Source organism: Oncorhynchus kisutch, linkage group LG28 (assembly GCF_002021735.2).
Source record: "Oncorhynchus kisutch isolate 150728-3 linkage group LG28, Okis_V2, whole genome shotgun sequence".
NCBI classification, from domain to species: domain Eukaryota; kingdom Metazoa; phylum Chordata; class Actinopteri; order Salmoniformes; family Salmonidae; genus Oncorhynchus; species Oncorhynchus kisutch.
This window is the reverse complement of record NC_034201.2, coordinates 4,063,577-4,082,488: the sequence shown is the minus strand read 5'-3', so window position 1 is coordinate 4,082,488 and position 18,912 is coordinate 4,063,577. Positions and strand designations below refer to the sequence as shown.

The window sequence follows — 18,912 nt, the reverse complement described above, 5'->3', positions numbered from 1 at the left end:
CTTGTTTATTCATTCCCAGGAGCGGAAAAAATATATAAATAAATTATATTAAACATTAAATATAAAATCGAACAGCTAGTGATTTGAATATATTGTGGCTGAAATGTTAATGCCAGCTTTTCAGATTTACAAGCTGTTTACTATCTATGCATAATCACTTTACCTCTACCTACATGTACAAATTACCTCAACTAACCTGTACCCTCGCACATTGACTCGGTAATGGTACCCTATGTATATAAACTCAGCAGAAAAGGAAACGGCCCTGTCTTTCAAAGATAATTCTTAAAATCTAAATGACTTCACAGATCTTCATTGTAAAGGCGTTAAACACTGTTTCCCATGCTTGTTCAATGAACCATAAACAATTAATGAACATGCACCTGTGGAACGGTCGATAAGACACAAACAGCTTACAGACGGTAGGCAATTGATCTGGCCAAGGCTTTCGACTCTGTCAATCACCATATCCTCATCGGCAGACTCGACAGCCTTGGTTTCTCAAATGATTGCCTCGCCTGGTTCACCAACTACTTCTCTGATAGAGTTCAGTGTGTCAAATCGGAGGGTCTGCTGTCCGGACCTCTGGCAGTCTCTATGGGGGTGCCACAGGGTTCAATTCTTGGACCGACTCTCTTCTCTGTATACATCAATGAGGTCGCTCTTGCTGCTGGTGAGTCCCTGATCCACCTCTACGCAGACGACACCATTCTGTATACTTCCGGCCCTTCTTTGGACACTGTGTTAACAACCCTCCAGGCAAGCTTCAATGCCATACAACTCTCCTTCCGTGGCCTCCAATTGCTCTTAAATACAAGTAAAACTAAATGCATGCTCTTCAACCGATCGCTACCTGCACCTACCCGCCTGTCCAACATCACTACTCTGGACGGCTCTGACTTAGAATACGTGGACAACTACAAATACTTAGGTGTCTGGTTAGACTGTAAACTCTCCTTCCAGACCCATATCAAACATCTCCAATCCAAAGTTAAATCTAGAATTGGCTTCCTATTTCGCAACAAAGCATCCTTCACTCATGCTGCCAAACATACCCTTGTAAAACTGACCATCCTACCAATCCTCGACTTTGGCGATGTCATTTACAAAATAGCCTCCAATACCCTACTCAACAAATTGGATGCAGTCTATCACAGTGCAATCCGTTTTATCACCAAAGCCCCATATACTACCCACCATTGCGACCTGTACGCTCTCGTTGGCTGGCCCTCGCTTCATACTCGTCGCCAAACCCACTGGCTCCATGTCATCTACAAGACCCTGCTAGGTAAAGTCCCCCCTTATCTCAGCTCGCTGGTCACCATAGCATCTCCCACCTGTAGCACACGCTCCAGCAGGTATATCTCTCTAGTCACCCCCAAAACCAATTCTTTCTTTGGCCGCCTCTCCTTCCAGTTCTCTGCTGCCAATGACTGGAACGAACTACAAAAATCTCTGAAACTGGAAACACTTATCTCCCTCACTAGCTTTAAGCACCAACTGTCAGAGCAGCTCACAGATTACTGCACCTGTACATAGCCCACCTATAATTTAGCCCAAACAACTACCTCTTTCCCAACTGTATTTAATTTTTATTTATTTATTTATTTTGCTCCTTTGCACCCCATTATTTTTTTATTTCTACTTTGCACATTCTTCCATTGCAAAACTACCATTCCAGTATTTTACTTGCTATATTGTATTTACTTTGCCATCATGGCCTTTTTTGCCTTTACCTCCCTTCTCACCTCATTTGCTCACATTGTATATAGACTTGTTTATACTGTATTATTGACTGTATGTTTGTTTTTATTCCATGTGTAACTCTGTGTCGTTTTATCTGTCGAACTGCTTTGCTTTATCTTGGCCAGGTCGCAATTGTAAATGAGAACTTGTTCTCAACTTGCCTACCTGGTTAAATAAAGGTAAAATAAATAAATAAATAAAAATTATGGTCACAGTTGTGAAAACTTAGGACACTATAAAGAGGCCTTTCTACTGACTCTGAAAATCACCAAAAGAAAGATGCCCAGGGTCCCTGCTCATCTGCGTGAACGTGCTTTAGGCATGCTGCAAGGAGGCATGAGGACAGCAGATATGGCCAGGGCAATATATTGCAATGTCCGTACTGTGAGACGCCTAAGACAGCGCTACAGGGAGACTGGGCGGACAGTTGATCGTCCTCGCAGTGGCAGACCACGTGTAACAATACCTGCAAAGGATCGGTACTTCCGAATATCACACCTGCGGGACAGGTACAGGATGGCAACAACAACTGACCGAGGTACATCAGGAACGCACAATCCCTCCATCAGTGCTCAGACTGTCCGCAATAGGCTGAGAGAGGCTGGGCTGAGGGCTTGTAGGCCTGTTGTAAGGCAGGTCCTCACCAGACATCACCGGCAACAATGTCGCCTATGGGCACAAACCTACCGTCGCTGGACCAGACAGGACTGGCAAAAAGTGCTCTTCACTGATGAGTCGCGGTTTTGTCTCACCGGGGGTGATGGTCAGATTCGCATTTATCGTCGAAGGAATGAGTGTTATAACGAGGCCTGTATTCTGGAGCATTATTCCATTTCTGTTAGTCACATGTCTGTGGAACTTGTTCAGTTTATGTCTCAGTTTTTGAATCTTGTTATGTTCATACAAATATTTACACAAGTTTGCTGAAAATAAACGCAGTGGACAGGGAGAGAACATTTCTTTTTTGCTTAGTTTAGCTTCGTTATTGTTATTCTATTGTTCTTTTAATTATTTTTTAATTTTTTTTACTTTATTTAGTAAATATTTTCTTATCTATATTTTCTTAAAACAGTGTTTGCAGTGTTGGTTAAGGGCTTGTAAGTAAGCATTTCACTCTAAGGTCTGCTACACTTGTTGTATTCGGCGCATGTGACAAATAAAGTTTGATTTGATACAACAAGGATACTATTCATCCCATCTCTCATTTAATTGGAACTACTTCACAGTAGTAAATAGATAAGCTATTTCAAGTATTTTGCTCTATGCGATCCGGAGCATGATTTAAAAAATAGGCAACAGGAGATCTTAAAGGAATACTTCTGGATTTTGGCAATGAGTCAGATAAACTCGGGAATATCATTTGTATGTCTCTACGTGCTGTGTGAAAAGAGTTGCTAACTAGTGTTAGCGCAATGACTGGAAGTTTACAGGTTTCTGCTAGCATGCTAGCCAATACCCATCTGCTACGGTGCTGATGGTCTGTCTATCTGTGTTTCTGTGTCTGTGTGTGTGTCTGTGTGTGCATGCATGTGTATGTAATCGCGAGTTGATCAGATATCCAAATTCTTTACACAAGATTACACGTATCCTCATAATGTTATTTTATGAGTAAGAAAGATAAAGAGAAATGCGGGGAGAAGGATAAGATAACAAAGCTAAAAGGATCAGAGCGAGAGAGAGAGAGCTTTTATGTTGTCCTCTCTCTTCTGTCCCTTGCTGTCAGTGAGGTAATGTGGGTCATGGTGTATCTGTGGTCTAATTCCCAGAAAGAGTAGGGGCAGAGCAGCCCATAGAAATTGAATTGCTAAAATGGAAAAAGACCCTCAGACCACAACAATTTGACTGTACAGTCACAGCGCTGACTGAAAATAAAGCCAGTCTGAAAGACAAGTCCGCTCACTCAACAGTTTTAACTAACTCAAAGATATCCAGTTTCCAGCAGAGCCATAGATAGAGATTGGTTTCCGTTGTAGATTTAGGTCATTATCAGAGGCCCATACCTTTGTACTGTATCTGTATCTGTTCCTGGTTTACCCCGGCCTACCCTGGCTGTTTGACTGTTGTTACCTTTGGAACTGTTTGTAGTTTAGGCTACTCACCATCAGGGGGCAACCAAGTACCATATCCTTGAACCTTTAAAGGTGGAGGAATTTTTAGAGTAGGATTAACTGGTGCTAGGAAGGTTATTAATAGTACCTGTTACTAGATATAGTGAAGTCAGTTCAGCCTGCTCTCTGTGTGTCATGCTGTGGTGCTTTGGTAGACTGACTGCCGACATCTCCTTTTTTACATTTTTATCATATTCACTTTGGGATTAACAGATCCTTCTTCCAAGACTGGAATGAATGACATAAAGAACAATCTGGCAGTTACCTTTCTCACTGTTCCACTGAACAACATTTGGGAGGCTTGTTGCTGTTGTTAAACTCTGAATCCAGTCTTAAGGAATTTGACTTTAGGACTCTATGTAAATGCAATCAAAATATGTAATATCCTGACAAAAAGGCTGAGTGTTCCACGCTAAACCATAAGGAATGTCTGAATGTTTGTAGATACTTAGAAAGTATTTTATAGTTGGGCATTCACAAGCTTTTCTCTCGTCACTCTCTTGTGCATTTCCTCCCTGGTGGTTTCACAAACATGTTACACGGTCATTAGTGGGTGGGTGGCATGAGACATTTGTTCTTTTGTTTCAGTCACTCACTCTCACACACACACACACACACACACACACACACACACACACACACACACACACACACACACACACACACACACACACACACACACACACACACACACACACACACACACACACACACACACACACACACACACACACACACACACACACACACACCGTTAAGTACCCTATTCTGACCCTCATGTTTTAGACTTAAGACACAGCTATGTATATGGCTCTAAATGCTGATTCTGATACCTCTTTTCACAAGAATTGGCCTTTTACAATATGCCTGTATTGATTTGAAATCCCTTTTCAGTCTGGGCAACAGTGGTCATGAGTTCATATGATTTTAGCTGTTTGCCAAGAGTTTTGACAAAATAACATACCGTAACACTGTCATAATATCTACAAATGTACCGATACCGAGTTGTACTTTGTAGGTGCAGTATGATTCAATTTGTTATATGCAGAGTGACAATACATAGCAGTACGTGTGAATACATTGCATGATTCCATCAAACTGTTTGCAGGACATGGTGAGCTGTGGTGTCTGTCATCTCATGCCACTATTATCATTTAGCCTAGCTTCTCTGGCCTGAATGGTGTGGAGTAATGGGTGGCATGGGTGGCATGTCCTTCCAATGGTACTGCCAACCTGGCTGCTCTACAGGCAGACTAGAGGCCATATGTATATGGTAGAAATGAAGTAGGACCTACATACACGATTACTTCACTAGATACCTTTAATCAGTCTAGTAAATACACAACATTTTAATCAAAGTTTTCTTCAGCAAGCTCAGCACCCCCTAACAAGTGATGTTTGTTTAACTATACAGACTATATGTACTGTGTGTGGTACACAGTGTAGTGGGGCAGAGTGTAGATACATGTGAGGGTAAATGACTGCAGCAGATGGTGAGGTCAGAGGTGAAAGGTTGGCTGAAGACACTGATGGGGTCACAAAATGGGTAGCAGCAGGGGGGTACTAAGGGAATGATGGCAGCATCGTGTGGGTGTGTGGGTGTGTGTGTGATAGCTGTGTTTTTGTTTGTTACTTAATGTGTCTATATTGAGTGTGTGCGTATCTGTATATTTGTACTGGAAGTAGGTTGTACTGGAAGTGCATTGGTTTACACCTTTATTTGGTTGGTGTATATGGGAGTTAATTTAGTTAGTTAGGTTTAGCTTAGGTGCTCTCAACATATCTGTTTCCTAAGAGGTGGTCAAGCAGCTAGAATAGTGCTCTATGGAAGTCTAAAATATATGTGATTTAGAAGAAGAAAGCTCTAGCCTGGGTGGGGCCAGAGAGAAAGTCGAACACTTTCCCTGTTCTATATCAAAATACAGACCTAGCCTATACAGTATGAGTCTGGCATGATGGCTAGAGGACCCCTGTAAAGGGACAGTTATGCTCGTGCCTGTTCCGTCACTTCTGGTGTCTGGTTACAGTCAGCCAATAGGAACAGCCGATGGCTCTGAGACAGCTGCCTGGACGGGACAATGTCACACAAGGACAATTTTCGAGGCAATCTGAGCTGTATCATTGTGTGGTTTGTAGGCCTTCTTACCACTTTGCTCTGTGTGTGTGTGTGCGCGCATGTGCGTGTGGATGTGTGTGTAGGAGCGACAGAGGTTGGAGACCATCCTTAGCCTGTGTGCGGAGTACACCAACTCTCCCCAGTGTCTGGGTGGTGAGACAGGGAGTACAACAGGGCACTTCCCTGGACCAGGGGAGGGGGGCGCTAGAGAGAGACCCTGTACAGAGACAGGTGGTGGGGCGTCTCAGCGAGGAGGAGTGACTCAGAGGCAGAGAGAGAGTGACGAGGAGAACCAGAGAGAGGAGTCCAGCAGCACAGAGAGCACTCACCAGGAGGTGAGAAAAAACACACACACGCACGCACAAACAAACACACACACAAGCACACATGCATGCTCAAGCAGACAAACACACGCACACACTCATTCTCAGATGGTGCAATTGCCGTACCATGTGGTAATACAGGCCGACAGGATACTCCCGACGGTGCATCTGTAGACTTTTGTGAGGGTCTTAGGGGCCAAGTAGAATTTCTTCAGCCTCCTGAAGTTGAAGAGGCATTGTTGCGCCTTCTTCACCACACTGTCGGTGTGAAGGGACCATTTCAGGTCCTCAGTGATGTGCATGCCGATGGACTTGAAGCTTTTGACCCTCTCCACTACGGCCCTGTCGTTGTGGATCCCTTCACACCAACGTGCTCTCTCTACTGTGTCCTGTAGTCCATGATCAGCACCTTCATTTTGTTGACGTTGAAGGAGAGGTCATATTCATGGTACCACGCTGCCAGGACTCTCACTTCCTTCCTGTAGGCTGTCTTGTCATTGTTGGTAATAAGGCTGTTGTTTCGTCAGCAAACTTGATGATTGAGTTGAAGACGTGTGTGGCCACACAGTTATGGGTGAACAGGGAGTACAGGAGGGGGCTGAGCACACACCTGTGTGGGACCCCCGTGTTGAGGATCAGTGTGGCAGGGGTGTTGTTGCCTAACTTCACCAGCTGGGGTTGGCCCATCAGAAAGTCTAAGACCCAGTTGCACAGGAAGGGTTTCAGACCCAGGGCCCAAGGCTTGGTGATGAGCTTGGAGGGCACTATGGTGTTGAAGGGTGAGCTGTAGTTGATGAACAGCATTCTTACATTGGTAATCCTTCTTCCAGGTGGGATATTGCAGTGTGCAGTGCAATGGCGATTACGTAATCTGTTTAACTATTGGGTGGTATGGAAATTGTAGTGGGTTTAGGGTGTCGTGTAAGGTGGAGGTGATATTATCCTTAACTAGCCTATCAAAGCACTTTATGATGACATAAGTGACTGCTATGAGGCAATTGTAAATGAGAACTTGTTCTCAACTTGCCTACCTGGTTAAATAAAGGTAAAATAAAAATAAAATAAATAAATAGTCACTTAGCTCAGTTAACTTGGGTACAGGAACAATGGTGGACATTTTGAAGTAAGTGGGGACAACAGACTGGGGTAGGGAGAGATTGAACATGTCCGTAAACAATTTAGCCAGCTGGTTGGCATATGCTCTAAGGGTGCGGCTTGGGATGCAGTCTAGCGAGGGGTTATTAACACACTTAAATGTCTTACTCACGTCGGCCACGGCGATCAGGAGCACACAGTCCTCGTGAGCGGCGTGGGCCCATGTCGGCGGCTCAGTGTTCTCTGAATGTTCTGTTTTATTATGTAAGTACTCACATTGGTGCATGTGTGCTTTATCCAGCAGGAAGACTCAGGGTCAGGGTTAGGTCTGGGTGTGTCGGGGTTAGGATCAGGTGTGTCTGGGCGTCAGGAGCAGCAGTACCTGGAGGAGGAGAGGACCAGGGTTCTGTCCAGGGTGGATAAGCTGAAATACAGAGTCACAGAGCTGGAGCAGCAGCTACAGGAGTCCAGACAGGAGGTAGGTTAACAAACAGCAACCCTTGTCCATTTCCTGTAAGCACTGCAATACTCTCCAGTTGGCTGATTCGAATTCCGGAGCTAACAAACATTTAAAAATAATAATTTCGCTGTGCCCTTTGAGCAAGGCGCTTAACCTTAATTGCTACAGGGGTGCTATACAATGACGACCCTGGCCGTGACCCCACTTTTTTATTACAAACTTTATATATATATATTTAACTTGATTTAATTAGGCAAGTCACTTGTGTGTAACAGGAAAAATAGAAACACCCCCCAAATTATATTATTATAGGATAAACAGTAACTTCTACCTGATACAGCCAGCTAAGGATGGACTTTAGAGTCTGGTTCCTCCAGGTTTCTTGACGCTGTGCTTCTACTTGCTCTTTGTGAGTCTAGGCCGAGTTACTGTAAACTAAGAACTGTTGTCTTGTTTGCCTGTCTGTCCCTCCTAGGCGGAGATGGAGAGGGCTCTGCTGCAGGGGGAGAGGCAGGCTGAGCAGGAGCAGGTTGAGGCAGAGACAGAGATCATCTCTCAGCTCCAGTCTAAACTCAGCCAGCTGGACAGGGCCACCCAGAGGGAGAAAGACAAGGTAGGACCGTCTAGTAACAGATCACACAGCTACACAGCTACCTACACGTGCACGCATGCAAGTGTGCATAGAATTTGTACTAGTAGTTGTACATCAAAGCTCTGTATCAATGATCAACCTTAATTTATATGGCCAAGTGTGTTGAGTACTGATAGCTATACACTTTTCAGCTTATTTTTTTCCTTTTGACTCAAAAAGATGCTTGAAGCCTTGCAACCTTAACCTCCGGCACCCTAATCCTCCTACCCCGTCATTCACCTACTGCCTTTGACCTCTCTTTAAAGCTGCTTGGCTGCATGGCGTGGTTTTGAGCTGTGTTTTGTTTCTCCCTGGGACGATGTGTGCTCTTGTGTGTGTACGGTGTGTGCGTGTGTGTGTACGGTGTGTGTGTATGGTGTGTGTATGTGGTTTGTGTTCTAGGGGAGGGCTAATGTGTCTACTGAGCGGCAGCTGCTGGAGAGACTTCATGAGGGGTACAGTGAGCTGAAGAGCCAGGTTCATAACTGTCCTGAATCTCTGAGGGAACAGTTACAGGAGCAGCTACGGAGGGTCAGTGCTCTTCACACACCCTAGTCCACTAGAACTAGAACACTAGGAAATAGAACACTAGGAAATAGAACACTAGAACACTAGAACTAGAACACTAGAACTTGAACACTAGAAATAGATCACTAGAACACTAGAACTAGAACACTGGAACTAGAACACTGGAACTAGAACACTGGAACTAGAACACTGGAACTAGAACACTGGAACTAGAACACTGGAACTAGAACATTAGAACACTAGAACTTGAACACTAGAAATAGATCACTGGAATTAGAACACTGGAACTAGAACACTGGAACTAGAACACTGGAACTAGAACACTGGAACTAGATCACTGGAACTAGATCACTGGAACTAGATCACTGGAACTAGAACACTGAAACTAGAGCTAAAAACACTAGGAGCTAGAAACATTAGGAACTAGAACACTAGGAACTAGAACACTAGGAACGAGAACACTGGAACTTGAACAGTGGAACTTGAACACTAGAAATTGAATACAAAAAATGTAACACTAGAACACTAGAATTAGAAGACTAGGGGCTGTATTTTTGGCTGTGTCAAATGCACGTTAGTTTGCAATTTCGCATTTAAAAATTGGCGCACTGGCATTTTCCAGCACAATGCCAGGTTCGGCAATTTATCTGTCTAACATAAGCTCACTTGCACTGAGGTGGGAGGGGTGGCAATATTTGAGGTGTGTTCTTTGAGGTGTGTCCAAGCACAACAGTTTAAATTTCATGCAGTGCTAATTGTAAGTTTTAAGACCCACAAAAAGCAGCTCTTAAAGGTTACGCAGTGTATAATGGCATGCATTTTGAGAGCTGAAGCGCAGCCTATCCAGCCATGACGCACAGTGCCCATGGAAGGAGAGATGTACCTTTTTGTGCCAGTGAATCTCGTATTTAGAAACATAATTTTTTTATTTTTAGTTTCCCACCATTTTGTTTAATTTGATTAAAAACCAAGCCTACCCTTAATCAAGGCTGGTTTAACAGCATCACATAGGTGCATATTTTTATCCTTGCCATTAGCCAAAAGTAGCTTACGAATAAAGGGGTTTTAAATGGTCTACAGTTGTGGCCAAAAGTTTTAAGAATGACACAAATATTAATTTCCACAAAGTTTGCTGCTTCAGTGTCTTTAGATATGTTTGTCAGATGTTACTATGGAGTACTGAAGTATAATTACAAGCATTTCATAAGTGTCAAAGGCTTTTATTGACAATTACATGAAGTTGATGCAAAGAGTCAATATTTGCAGTGTTGACCCTTCTTTTTCAAGACCTCCAATGGAAGCCCATTCTTGCATAATCAATGTTTGGAGTTGGTCAAAATTTGTGGGTTTTTGTTTGCCCACCGCCTCTTGAGGATTGACCACAAGTTCTCAATGGGATTAAGGTCTGGGGAGTTTCCTGGCCATGGACCCAAAATATCAATGTTTTGTTCCCCAAGCCACTTAGTTATCACTTTTGCCTTATGGCAAGGTGCTCCATCATGCTGGAAAAAGCATTGTTCTTCACCAAACTGTTCCTGGATGGTTGGGAGAAGTTGCTCTCAAAGGATGTGTTGGTACCATTTTTTATTCATGCCTGTGTTCTTAGGCAAAATTGTGAGTGAGCCCACTCCCTTGGCTGAGAAGCAACCCCACACATGAATGGTCTCAGGATGCTTTACTGTTGGCATGATACAGGACTGATGGTAGCGCTCACCTTGTCTTCTCCGGACAAGCTTTTTTCTGGATGCCCCAAACAATCGGAAAGGGGATTCATCAGAGAAAAGGACTTTACCCCAGTCCTCAGCAGTCCAATCCCTGTACCTTTTGCAGAATATCAGTCTGTCCCTGATGTTTTTCCTGGAGAGAAGTGGCTTCTTTGCTGCCCTTCTTGACACCAGGCCATCCTCCAAAAGTCTTCACCTCACTGTGCATGCAGATGCACTCACACCTGCCTGCTGCTATTCCTGAGCAAGCTCTGTACTGGTGGTGCCCCGATCCCGCAGCTGAATCAACTTTAGGAGACGGTTCTGGTGCTTGCTGGACTTTCTTGGGCGCCCTGAAGCCTTCTTTACAACAGTTGAACCGCTCTCCTTGAAGTTCTTGTTGATCAGATAAATGGTTGATTTAGGTGCAATCTTACTGGCAGCAATATCCTTGCCTGTGAAGCCCTTTTTGTGCAAAGCAATGATGAACGGCACGTGTTTCCTTGCAGGTAACCATGGTTGACAGAGGAAGAACAATGATTCCAAGCACCACCCTCCTTTTGAAGCTTCCAGTCTGTTATTTGAACTCAATCAGCATGACAGAGTGATCTCCAGCCTTGTCCTCGTCAACACTGTCGTGTCTTTGGCTATGCCAGATTAAGTGATATGACATGCTATTCTATAAAATAATTTCTCCGTAATTAATATTACCTGATTGAGCTAATCATATATATGTAATTAACTAGAGAGTTGGGGCACCACGAAAGAACATTTATAGAGCTGTTATCTTCCGAATAAACTCTTAAAGACCTAGTAAATTTTACATCAGTAGCAGTCAATATTAATCGTCATCTTAATTCAGTCTCATCTGAAAGTTGTAAATTCTTGGTTATCGGCACGAACCCTGGCTAACAAGTTGAATCAGCGATACAAAATAGGGTTGAATTAATTATGTACTAAATACATAACTAATCACACATACACATAATTAAATCCTAACTTGATTACAAATGACGTCATAAAGGAAAACGTCCCTAACGGGCAGAACAGATATGACAGCTTGTTACACAAAAGAAAAGGGGCTGGGTTTGAGTGAAAGAGTGGGAAGACTGAGGGACACAGGGAGAAGCTGTGCTATCGTAAATACAGTATCTTATGCATTCTAAATTACCACCCATTTGGAAAAGGAAAATGCAATAAATATTTACTCTGAGCTGCGCTTCGGTAGGTTGGTGGTAGATGGAAGGCCGTGTTGCCCTACCGAGTCCTTTGTCCTTTGAAGAATGTCTCTGCTGGTCAATTGGATACGTTGTAGTAACTTCGTTGTGTGGTAGACGGGATACTCTGTCTGTTCCTTCCCAACCCTCATTTGCATCTGCTGTTGCTAACTCAACGGCTAGGAGGTATCCCTTCTGTAGTGAATAAGAGTTCAAAGTTCATACCATTTGCAACCAAAGCTCACGCTGATGTTGGCTTCGTTCTGTAGTTATTATCTGAACCATTCTGACATCGGACCGTCGTCCTCACATCCTCGGAACAGCAGGTTATTTTGTCGTCAAGGCTTTATATAGGAAGGGAGAGGAGGGCGTGTTTGAAAAGTTTTATAGCCCATGTCCCTTCACAGGGGCGGGCCACTGATTGAGCAGAGCCCTACCTTATGAAAACCCAAATCTCACATTTTAGAAGCTAAAATTCATTCAATTCACAATTCATCACATCACGAATAATTTCATATTCAAACATTTAAATTGAACAACAATTCCATGTGAATCCGATAACTCTGATGTGTAGACTTTCCACTGTAGAGTTTTTGTTATCTTATCATTGATGAGAATGTCTCCGATGACCACCGAACTGACACCATATTCATTAATTACCACCGCATATGTTCAATTGGTCAGATTACCAGAATATAGTTCATTTCCCCCCACCTTCTGAATCTCTATGTTAACCAAGGGTTTTGCAAATGTAACATCAGTAGGGTAGAGAGGGGAAAAAGGGGTGAAGAGGTATTTATGACTGTCATAAACCTACTCCCAGGCCAACGTCATGACAAAACTCACACCTGTGTTAACGAGCGAATCACTGACATGATGTCAGCTAGTCCTTTTAATGGCAAGGCTGAAATGTAGAAATGTGGAAGTGTTTTTTGGGATTCAGTTCATTTGCATGACAAAGAGGGACTTTGCAATTAATTGCAATTCATCGGATCACTCTTCATAACATTCTGGAGTATATGCACATTGCCATCATACAAACTGAGGCAGCAGACTTTGTGAAAGTTAATATTTGTGTCATTCTCAAAACTTTTGGCCACGACTGTACTTAGAGTGCCTTGAAAAGTTTTTGCCCTCATTATTCACAATTCACATACCTGCATTTGCTTGTTCAAGTAGGCTATCCATCCCTATTTAGGGCAGCAGGTAGCTTGGCGGTTAGAGCATTGGGCCAGCAACAGAAAAGTCACTAGTTTGAATCCCAGAGCAGACATTGTGGAAAATTTGTTGCTGTGCCCGTGAGTAAGTCACTTAACCCTTATTGTTCCAGGACAGCCATTGATAATGGCAGACTCTTGCCGTGACCCCATTCTCCGAGAGTATCTCAGGGAATGTTGGATACGCAAACAACATTTCCAACATACACATGCGTATACTTTACATGCACACTTGTACATGTGTGAAATAGGACAAATGTTAGCACACGCCAAATTAGTGTTTTCAAAGAGTGCCCCTCGTCCGATTACCAAAGACACGCCCCTATTCAGTCATCCTATAATGTTATATCAATGACAGTTTTCTGTGACAATCTGCCTTGCATATCGGTAAGGATACAACTGACAGGAGCCTAGTATTTTGTGCGAATGAATGAATATAGACATTAGGCCTTCGTGTGCACACAGTGCCATGTAACAAGAGAAGCAATTTATGATACCATGCTTCTGACCCTATCCTATTTAGAAATATTGTTGTTGCCTTTGACCTCTCTTTAAAGCTGCTTGGCTGCATGGCGTGATTTTTTATTCATGCCTGTGTTCTTAGGCAAAATTGTGAGTGAGCCCACTCCCTTGGCTGAGAAGCAACCCCACACATGAATGGTCTCAGGATGCTTTACTGTTGGCATGATACAGGACTGATGGTAGCGCTCACCTTGTCTTCTCCGGACAAGCTTTTTTCTGGATGCCCCAAACAATCGGAAAGGGGATTCATCAGAGAAAAGGACTTTACCCCAGTCCTCAGCAGTCCAATCCCTGTACCTTTTGCAGAATATCAGTCTGTCCCTGATGTTTTTCCTGGAGAGAAGTGGCTTCTTTGCTGCCCTTCTTGACACCAGGCCATCCTCCAAAAGTCTTCACCTCACTGTGCATGCAGATGCACTCACACCTGCCTGCTGCTATTCCTGAGCAAGCTCTGTACTGGTGGTGCCCCGATCCCGCAGCTGAATCAACTTTAGGAGACGGTTCTGGTGCTTGCTGGACTTTCTTGGGCGCCCTGAAGCCTTCTTTACAACAGTTGAACCGCTCTCCTTGAAGTTCTTGTTGATCAGATAAATGGTTGATTTAGGTGCAATCTTACTGGCAGCAATATCCTTGCCTGTGAAGCCCTTTTTGTGCAAAGCAATGATGAACGGCACGTGTTTCCTTGCAGGTAACCATGGTTGACAGAGGAAGAACAATGATTCCAAGCACCACCCTCCTTTTGAAGCTTCCAGTCTGTTATTTGAACTCAATCAGCATGACAGAGTGATCTCCAGCCTTGTCCTCGTCAACACTGTCGTGTCTTTGGCTATGCCAGATTAAGTGATATGACATGCTATTCTATAAAATAATTTCTCCGTAATTAATATTACCTGATTGAGCTAATCATATATATGTAATTAACTAGAGAGTTGGGGCACCACGAAAGAACATTTATAGAGCTGTTATCTTCCGAATAAACTCTTAAAGACCTAGTAAATTTTACATCAGTAGCAGTCAATATTAATCGTCATCTTAATTCAGTCTCATCTGAAAGTTGTAAATTCTTGGTTATCGGCACGAACCCTGGCTAACAAGTTGAATCAGCGATACAAAATAGGGTTGAATTAATTATGTACTAAATACATAACTAATCACACATACACATAATTAAATCCTAACTTGATTACAAATGACGTCATAAAGGAAAACGTCCCTAACGGGCAGAACAGATATGACAGCTTGTTACACAAAAGAAAAGGGGCTGGGTTTGAGTGAAAGAGTGGGAAGACTGAGGGACACAGGGAGAAGCTGTGCTATCGTAAATACAGTATCTTATGCATTCTAAATTACCACCCATTTGGAAAAGGAAAATGCAATAAATATTTACTCTGAGCTGCGCTTCGGTAGGTTGGTGGTAGATGGAAGGCCGTGTTGCCCTACCGAGTCCTTTGTCCTTTGAAGAATGTCTCTGCTGTTCAATTGGATACGTTGTAGTAACTTCGTTGTGTGGTAGACGGGATACTCTGTCTGTTCCTTCCCAACCCTCATTTGCATCTGCTGTTGCTAACTCAACGGCTAGGAGGTATCCCTTCTGTAGTGAATAAGAGTTCAAAGTTCATACCATTTGCAACCAAAGCTCACGCTGATGTTGGCTTCGTTCTGTAGTTATTATCTGAACCATTCTGACATCGGACCGTCGTCCTCACATCCTCGGAACAGCAGGTTATTTTGTCGTCAAGGCTTTATATAGGAAGGGAGAGGAGGGCGTGTTTGAAAAGTTTTATAGCCCATGTCCCTTCACAGGGGCGGGCCACTGATTGAGCAGAGCCCTACCTTATGAAAACCCAAATCTCACATTTTAGAAGCTAAAATTCATTCAATTCACAATTCATCACATCACGAATAATTTCATATTCAAACATTTAAATTGAACAACAATTCCATGTGAATCCGATAACTCTGATGTGTAGACTTTCCACTGTAGAGTTTTTGTTATCTTATCATTGATGAGAATGTCTCCGATGACCACCGAACTGACACCATATTCATTAATTACCACCGCATATGTTCAATTGGTCAGATTACCAGAATATAGTTCATTTCCCCCCACCTTCTGAATCTCTATGTTAACCAAGGGTTTTGCAAATGTAACATCAGTAGGGTAGAGAGGGGAAAAAGGGGTGAAGAGGTATTTATGACTGTCATAAACCTACTCCCAGGCCAACGTCATGACAAAACTCACACCTGTGTTAACGAGCGAATCACTGACATGATGTCAGCTAGTCCTTTTATGGCAAGGCTGAAATGTAGAAATGTGGAAGTGTTTTTTGGGATTCAGTTCATTTGCATGACAAAGAGGGACTTTGCAATTAATTGCAATTCATCGGATCACTCTTCATAACATTCTGGAGTATATGCACATTGCCATCATACAAACTGAGGCAGCAGACTTTGTGAAAGTTAATATTTGTGTCATTCTCAAAACTTTTGGCCACGACTGTACTTAGAGTGCCTTGAAAAGTTTTTGCCCTCATTATTCACAATTCACATACCTGCATTTGCTTGTTCAAGTAGGCTATCCATCCCTATTTAGGGCAGCAGGTAGCTTGGCGGTTAGAGCATTGGGCCAGCAACAGAAAAGTCACTAGTTTGAATCCCAGAGCAGACATTGTGGAAAATTTGTTGCTGTGCCCGTGAGTAAGTCACTTAACCCTTATTGTTCCAGGACAGCCATTGATAATGGCAGACTCTTGCCGTGACCCCATTCTCCGAGAGTATCTCAGGGAATGTTGGATACGCAAACAACATTTCCAACATACACATGCGTATACTTTACATGCACACTTGTACATGTGTGAAATAGGACAAATGTTAGCACACGCCAAATTAGTGTTTTCAAAGAGTGCCCCTCGTCCGATTACCAAAGACACGCCCCTATTCAGTCATCCTATAATGTTATATCAATGACAGTTTTCTGTGACAATCTGCCTTGCATATCGGTAAGGATACAACTGACAGGAGCCTAGTATTTTGTGCGAATGAATGAATATAGACATTAGGCCTTCGTGTGCACACAGTGCCATGTAACAAGAGAAGCAATTTATGATACCATGCTTCTGACCCTATCCTATTTAGAAATATTGTTGTTGGTTTTAAAAACAGATTGATTGTTTTTTGTTTAATTTCATTAACCTCTCTGCGAGTAAGGCTAGTTTCCTGAATTTCCGCCTGTCTGACGTGCCCAAAGTAAACTGCCTGTTACTCAAGCCCAGAAGCAGGATATGCATATAATTGGTAGAATTGGATAGCAAACACTCTGAAGTTTTTAAAACTGTTACAATAATGTCAGTGAGTATAACAATACTGATATAGCAGGCGAAAACCAGAGGAAAATTGATCCGGAATTGTTTGTTTTGGAGCTCACAATGACTTCCAATGCAATGCTATTGAAAGATTCTAATTTCCACCTCCCAGATTGCAGTTACTATGGCTTCCACTAGATGTCAACAGTCTTTATACAAGGTTTTAGGCATGTTTTTAATTTTTTTTTTATGAAGAAGTGTTTGTAGTCGTTCCAAGTTGAGCGCCAGGGCAAATGTAGTCTTTTGCGCGCGTGAAAGTGGGCGCACTCTTTGTTTGACTCTTTGGACAAAAATTGCTGGTATCTTTTTGGAATCTTTTGTATGCATGTTGAAGGACTGGATTATTGAATTCAATGGCGCCCACTAAACAGCGTTTTTGGGATATAAAGAAGGACTTTGTCGAACAAAATGACCATTCATTGTGTAGCTGGGACCCTTGGGATTGCAAACAGAGAAAAAGTAAGTGATTTATTTTATCGCTATTTTGTGATTTTGTGTCGCCTGTGCTGGTGTGAAAAGGATGTTGTTGTGGGGCGCTGTCCTCAGTCAATTCGAATGCTATGCTTTCGCCGTGAAGCCTTTTTGAAATCTGACAACGTAGTTCGATTACCAAGATTCTAAGCTAAAGAATCATGTATGACACTTTTATTGTCATGAATGTTTAATATTACGATTTTGTATTTTGAATTTGGCGCGCTCCGATTTCACCGGATGTTGTCGAACTTTATCCCGCTAGCGGGATCTCCGCTCTAAGAGGTTTTAACAACCAAACTTATTTGAACGATTCACTGTGTATGGGTTTATGGCTGATATACAATGCAATTTCATTTGCTATTTCTGGAGAAGAGCAAATATGATCTGTAAGATGGTTCCATGATGGCTATAAAACACTATATTTGCCTTTCTCTTTATCCAGTTGCCTTGTCTGTATTATACACCCATGGGGAGCAGTTATGGTGCCTGTAACTGTATTTAGACATAGCCTATTTAAAACAAGGTATTTTATTTTATTTGAATTATACATTGTCTTTTTAGGCTTTATCAATAGCCTAGTGAATTTAATCTTGCTTATTGAGTATGTTTGGCATATCAGACTGCAATGTACAGTAGACCTAGCCACTATATCAGTGCAAATGTTATAATCTATGTTTAACAATGTATTTCCATATTGAAGCAATGCAATTAGAACAATGTGGACTGAAAACATGTTCAACATATTTTGCAAATATGGGCAGGCTATTTAACGAACTAGGCTATAATGGGACTAACATTTTAATTGGAGTTGATGACAAAGCAATAAATAAAATACAATAAATACACAACTTGAAGCAGCTACTTATTTAGCCATGGAGCACGTTTTGATTGGCCGTTGAGGGGCCAAGCCTCAACTCACCCACAACTTGTTTATTCATAAAAAACCCAGCCCTTTCTCACCACTGCCAGCTACTACTCCCATAATTCCGGTTCTGAAGATATCTCAAATATTTCTGACAGCCCCCTGAACCTATAACACTACCTCCAGCGCTAAGATTTACCATTGCGATAGGTTTGTTAAAATAGAGCCCTAGAACTTTAACACTAGAAATTTAACACTAGAACTTGACCACTAGAATTAGAATACTACAACTAGAAAACTGTAGAACACTAGAACTTGAATACTAGAACTAGCTGCCCCAAAAACAGAACAGACTCCAGAGTCATAACAAACCATGGGCTACAATCAGACAGAAACACCTGAAGTACAGCAGATACAATCATAACACATCATACAGTCATACTGTCAGAACCCCTTACCCATCCTCAACAAATAGAGCTGGGCCTTTCCACGAAATGAGTCCATTTTGGGTAGTGTAACTTCATGAAAAGAAGGCATTTTAATTCACA

General features: G+C 42.5%; 1 protein-coding gene across 9 annotated transcripts in view; it reads left to right on the top strand.

Moving 5' to 3' along the window:
- phldb1a (pleckstrin homology-like domain, family B, member 1a) overlaps nucleotides 1–18,912 on the top strand; it is an 84,730-nt gene that overhangs the window by 47,022 nt on the left and 18,796 nt on the right. For 6 of the 9 annotated variants that reach the window (XM_020464648.2, XM_031808123.1, XM_020464647.2 and 3 more), the window contains 4 exons: nucleotides 6,054–6,305; nucleotides 7,690–7,866; nucleotides 8,324–8,461; nucleotides 8,882–9,010. In XM_020464648.2, coding sequence (XP_020320237.1) covers nucleotides 6,054–6,305; nucleotides 7,690–7,866; nucleotides 8,324–8,461; nucleotides 8,882–9,010 — 696 coding nt within the window. The remainder of the gene's footprint in view (nucleotides 1–6,053; nucleotides 6,306–7,689; nucleotides 7,867–8,323; nucleotides 8,462–8,881; nucleotides 9,011–18,912) is intronic. The other 3 variants (XM_020464653.2, XM_031808122.1, XM_020464650.2) reach the window with 1 other exon arrangement.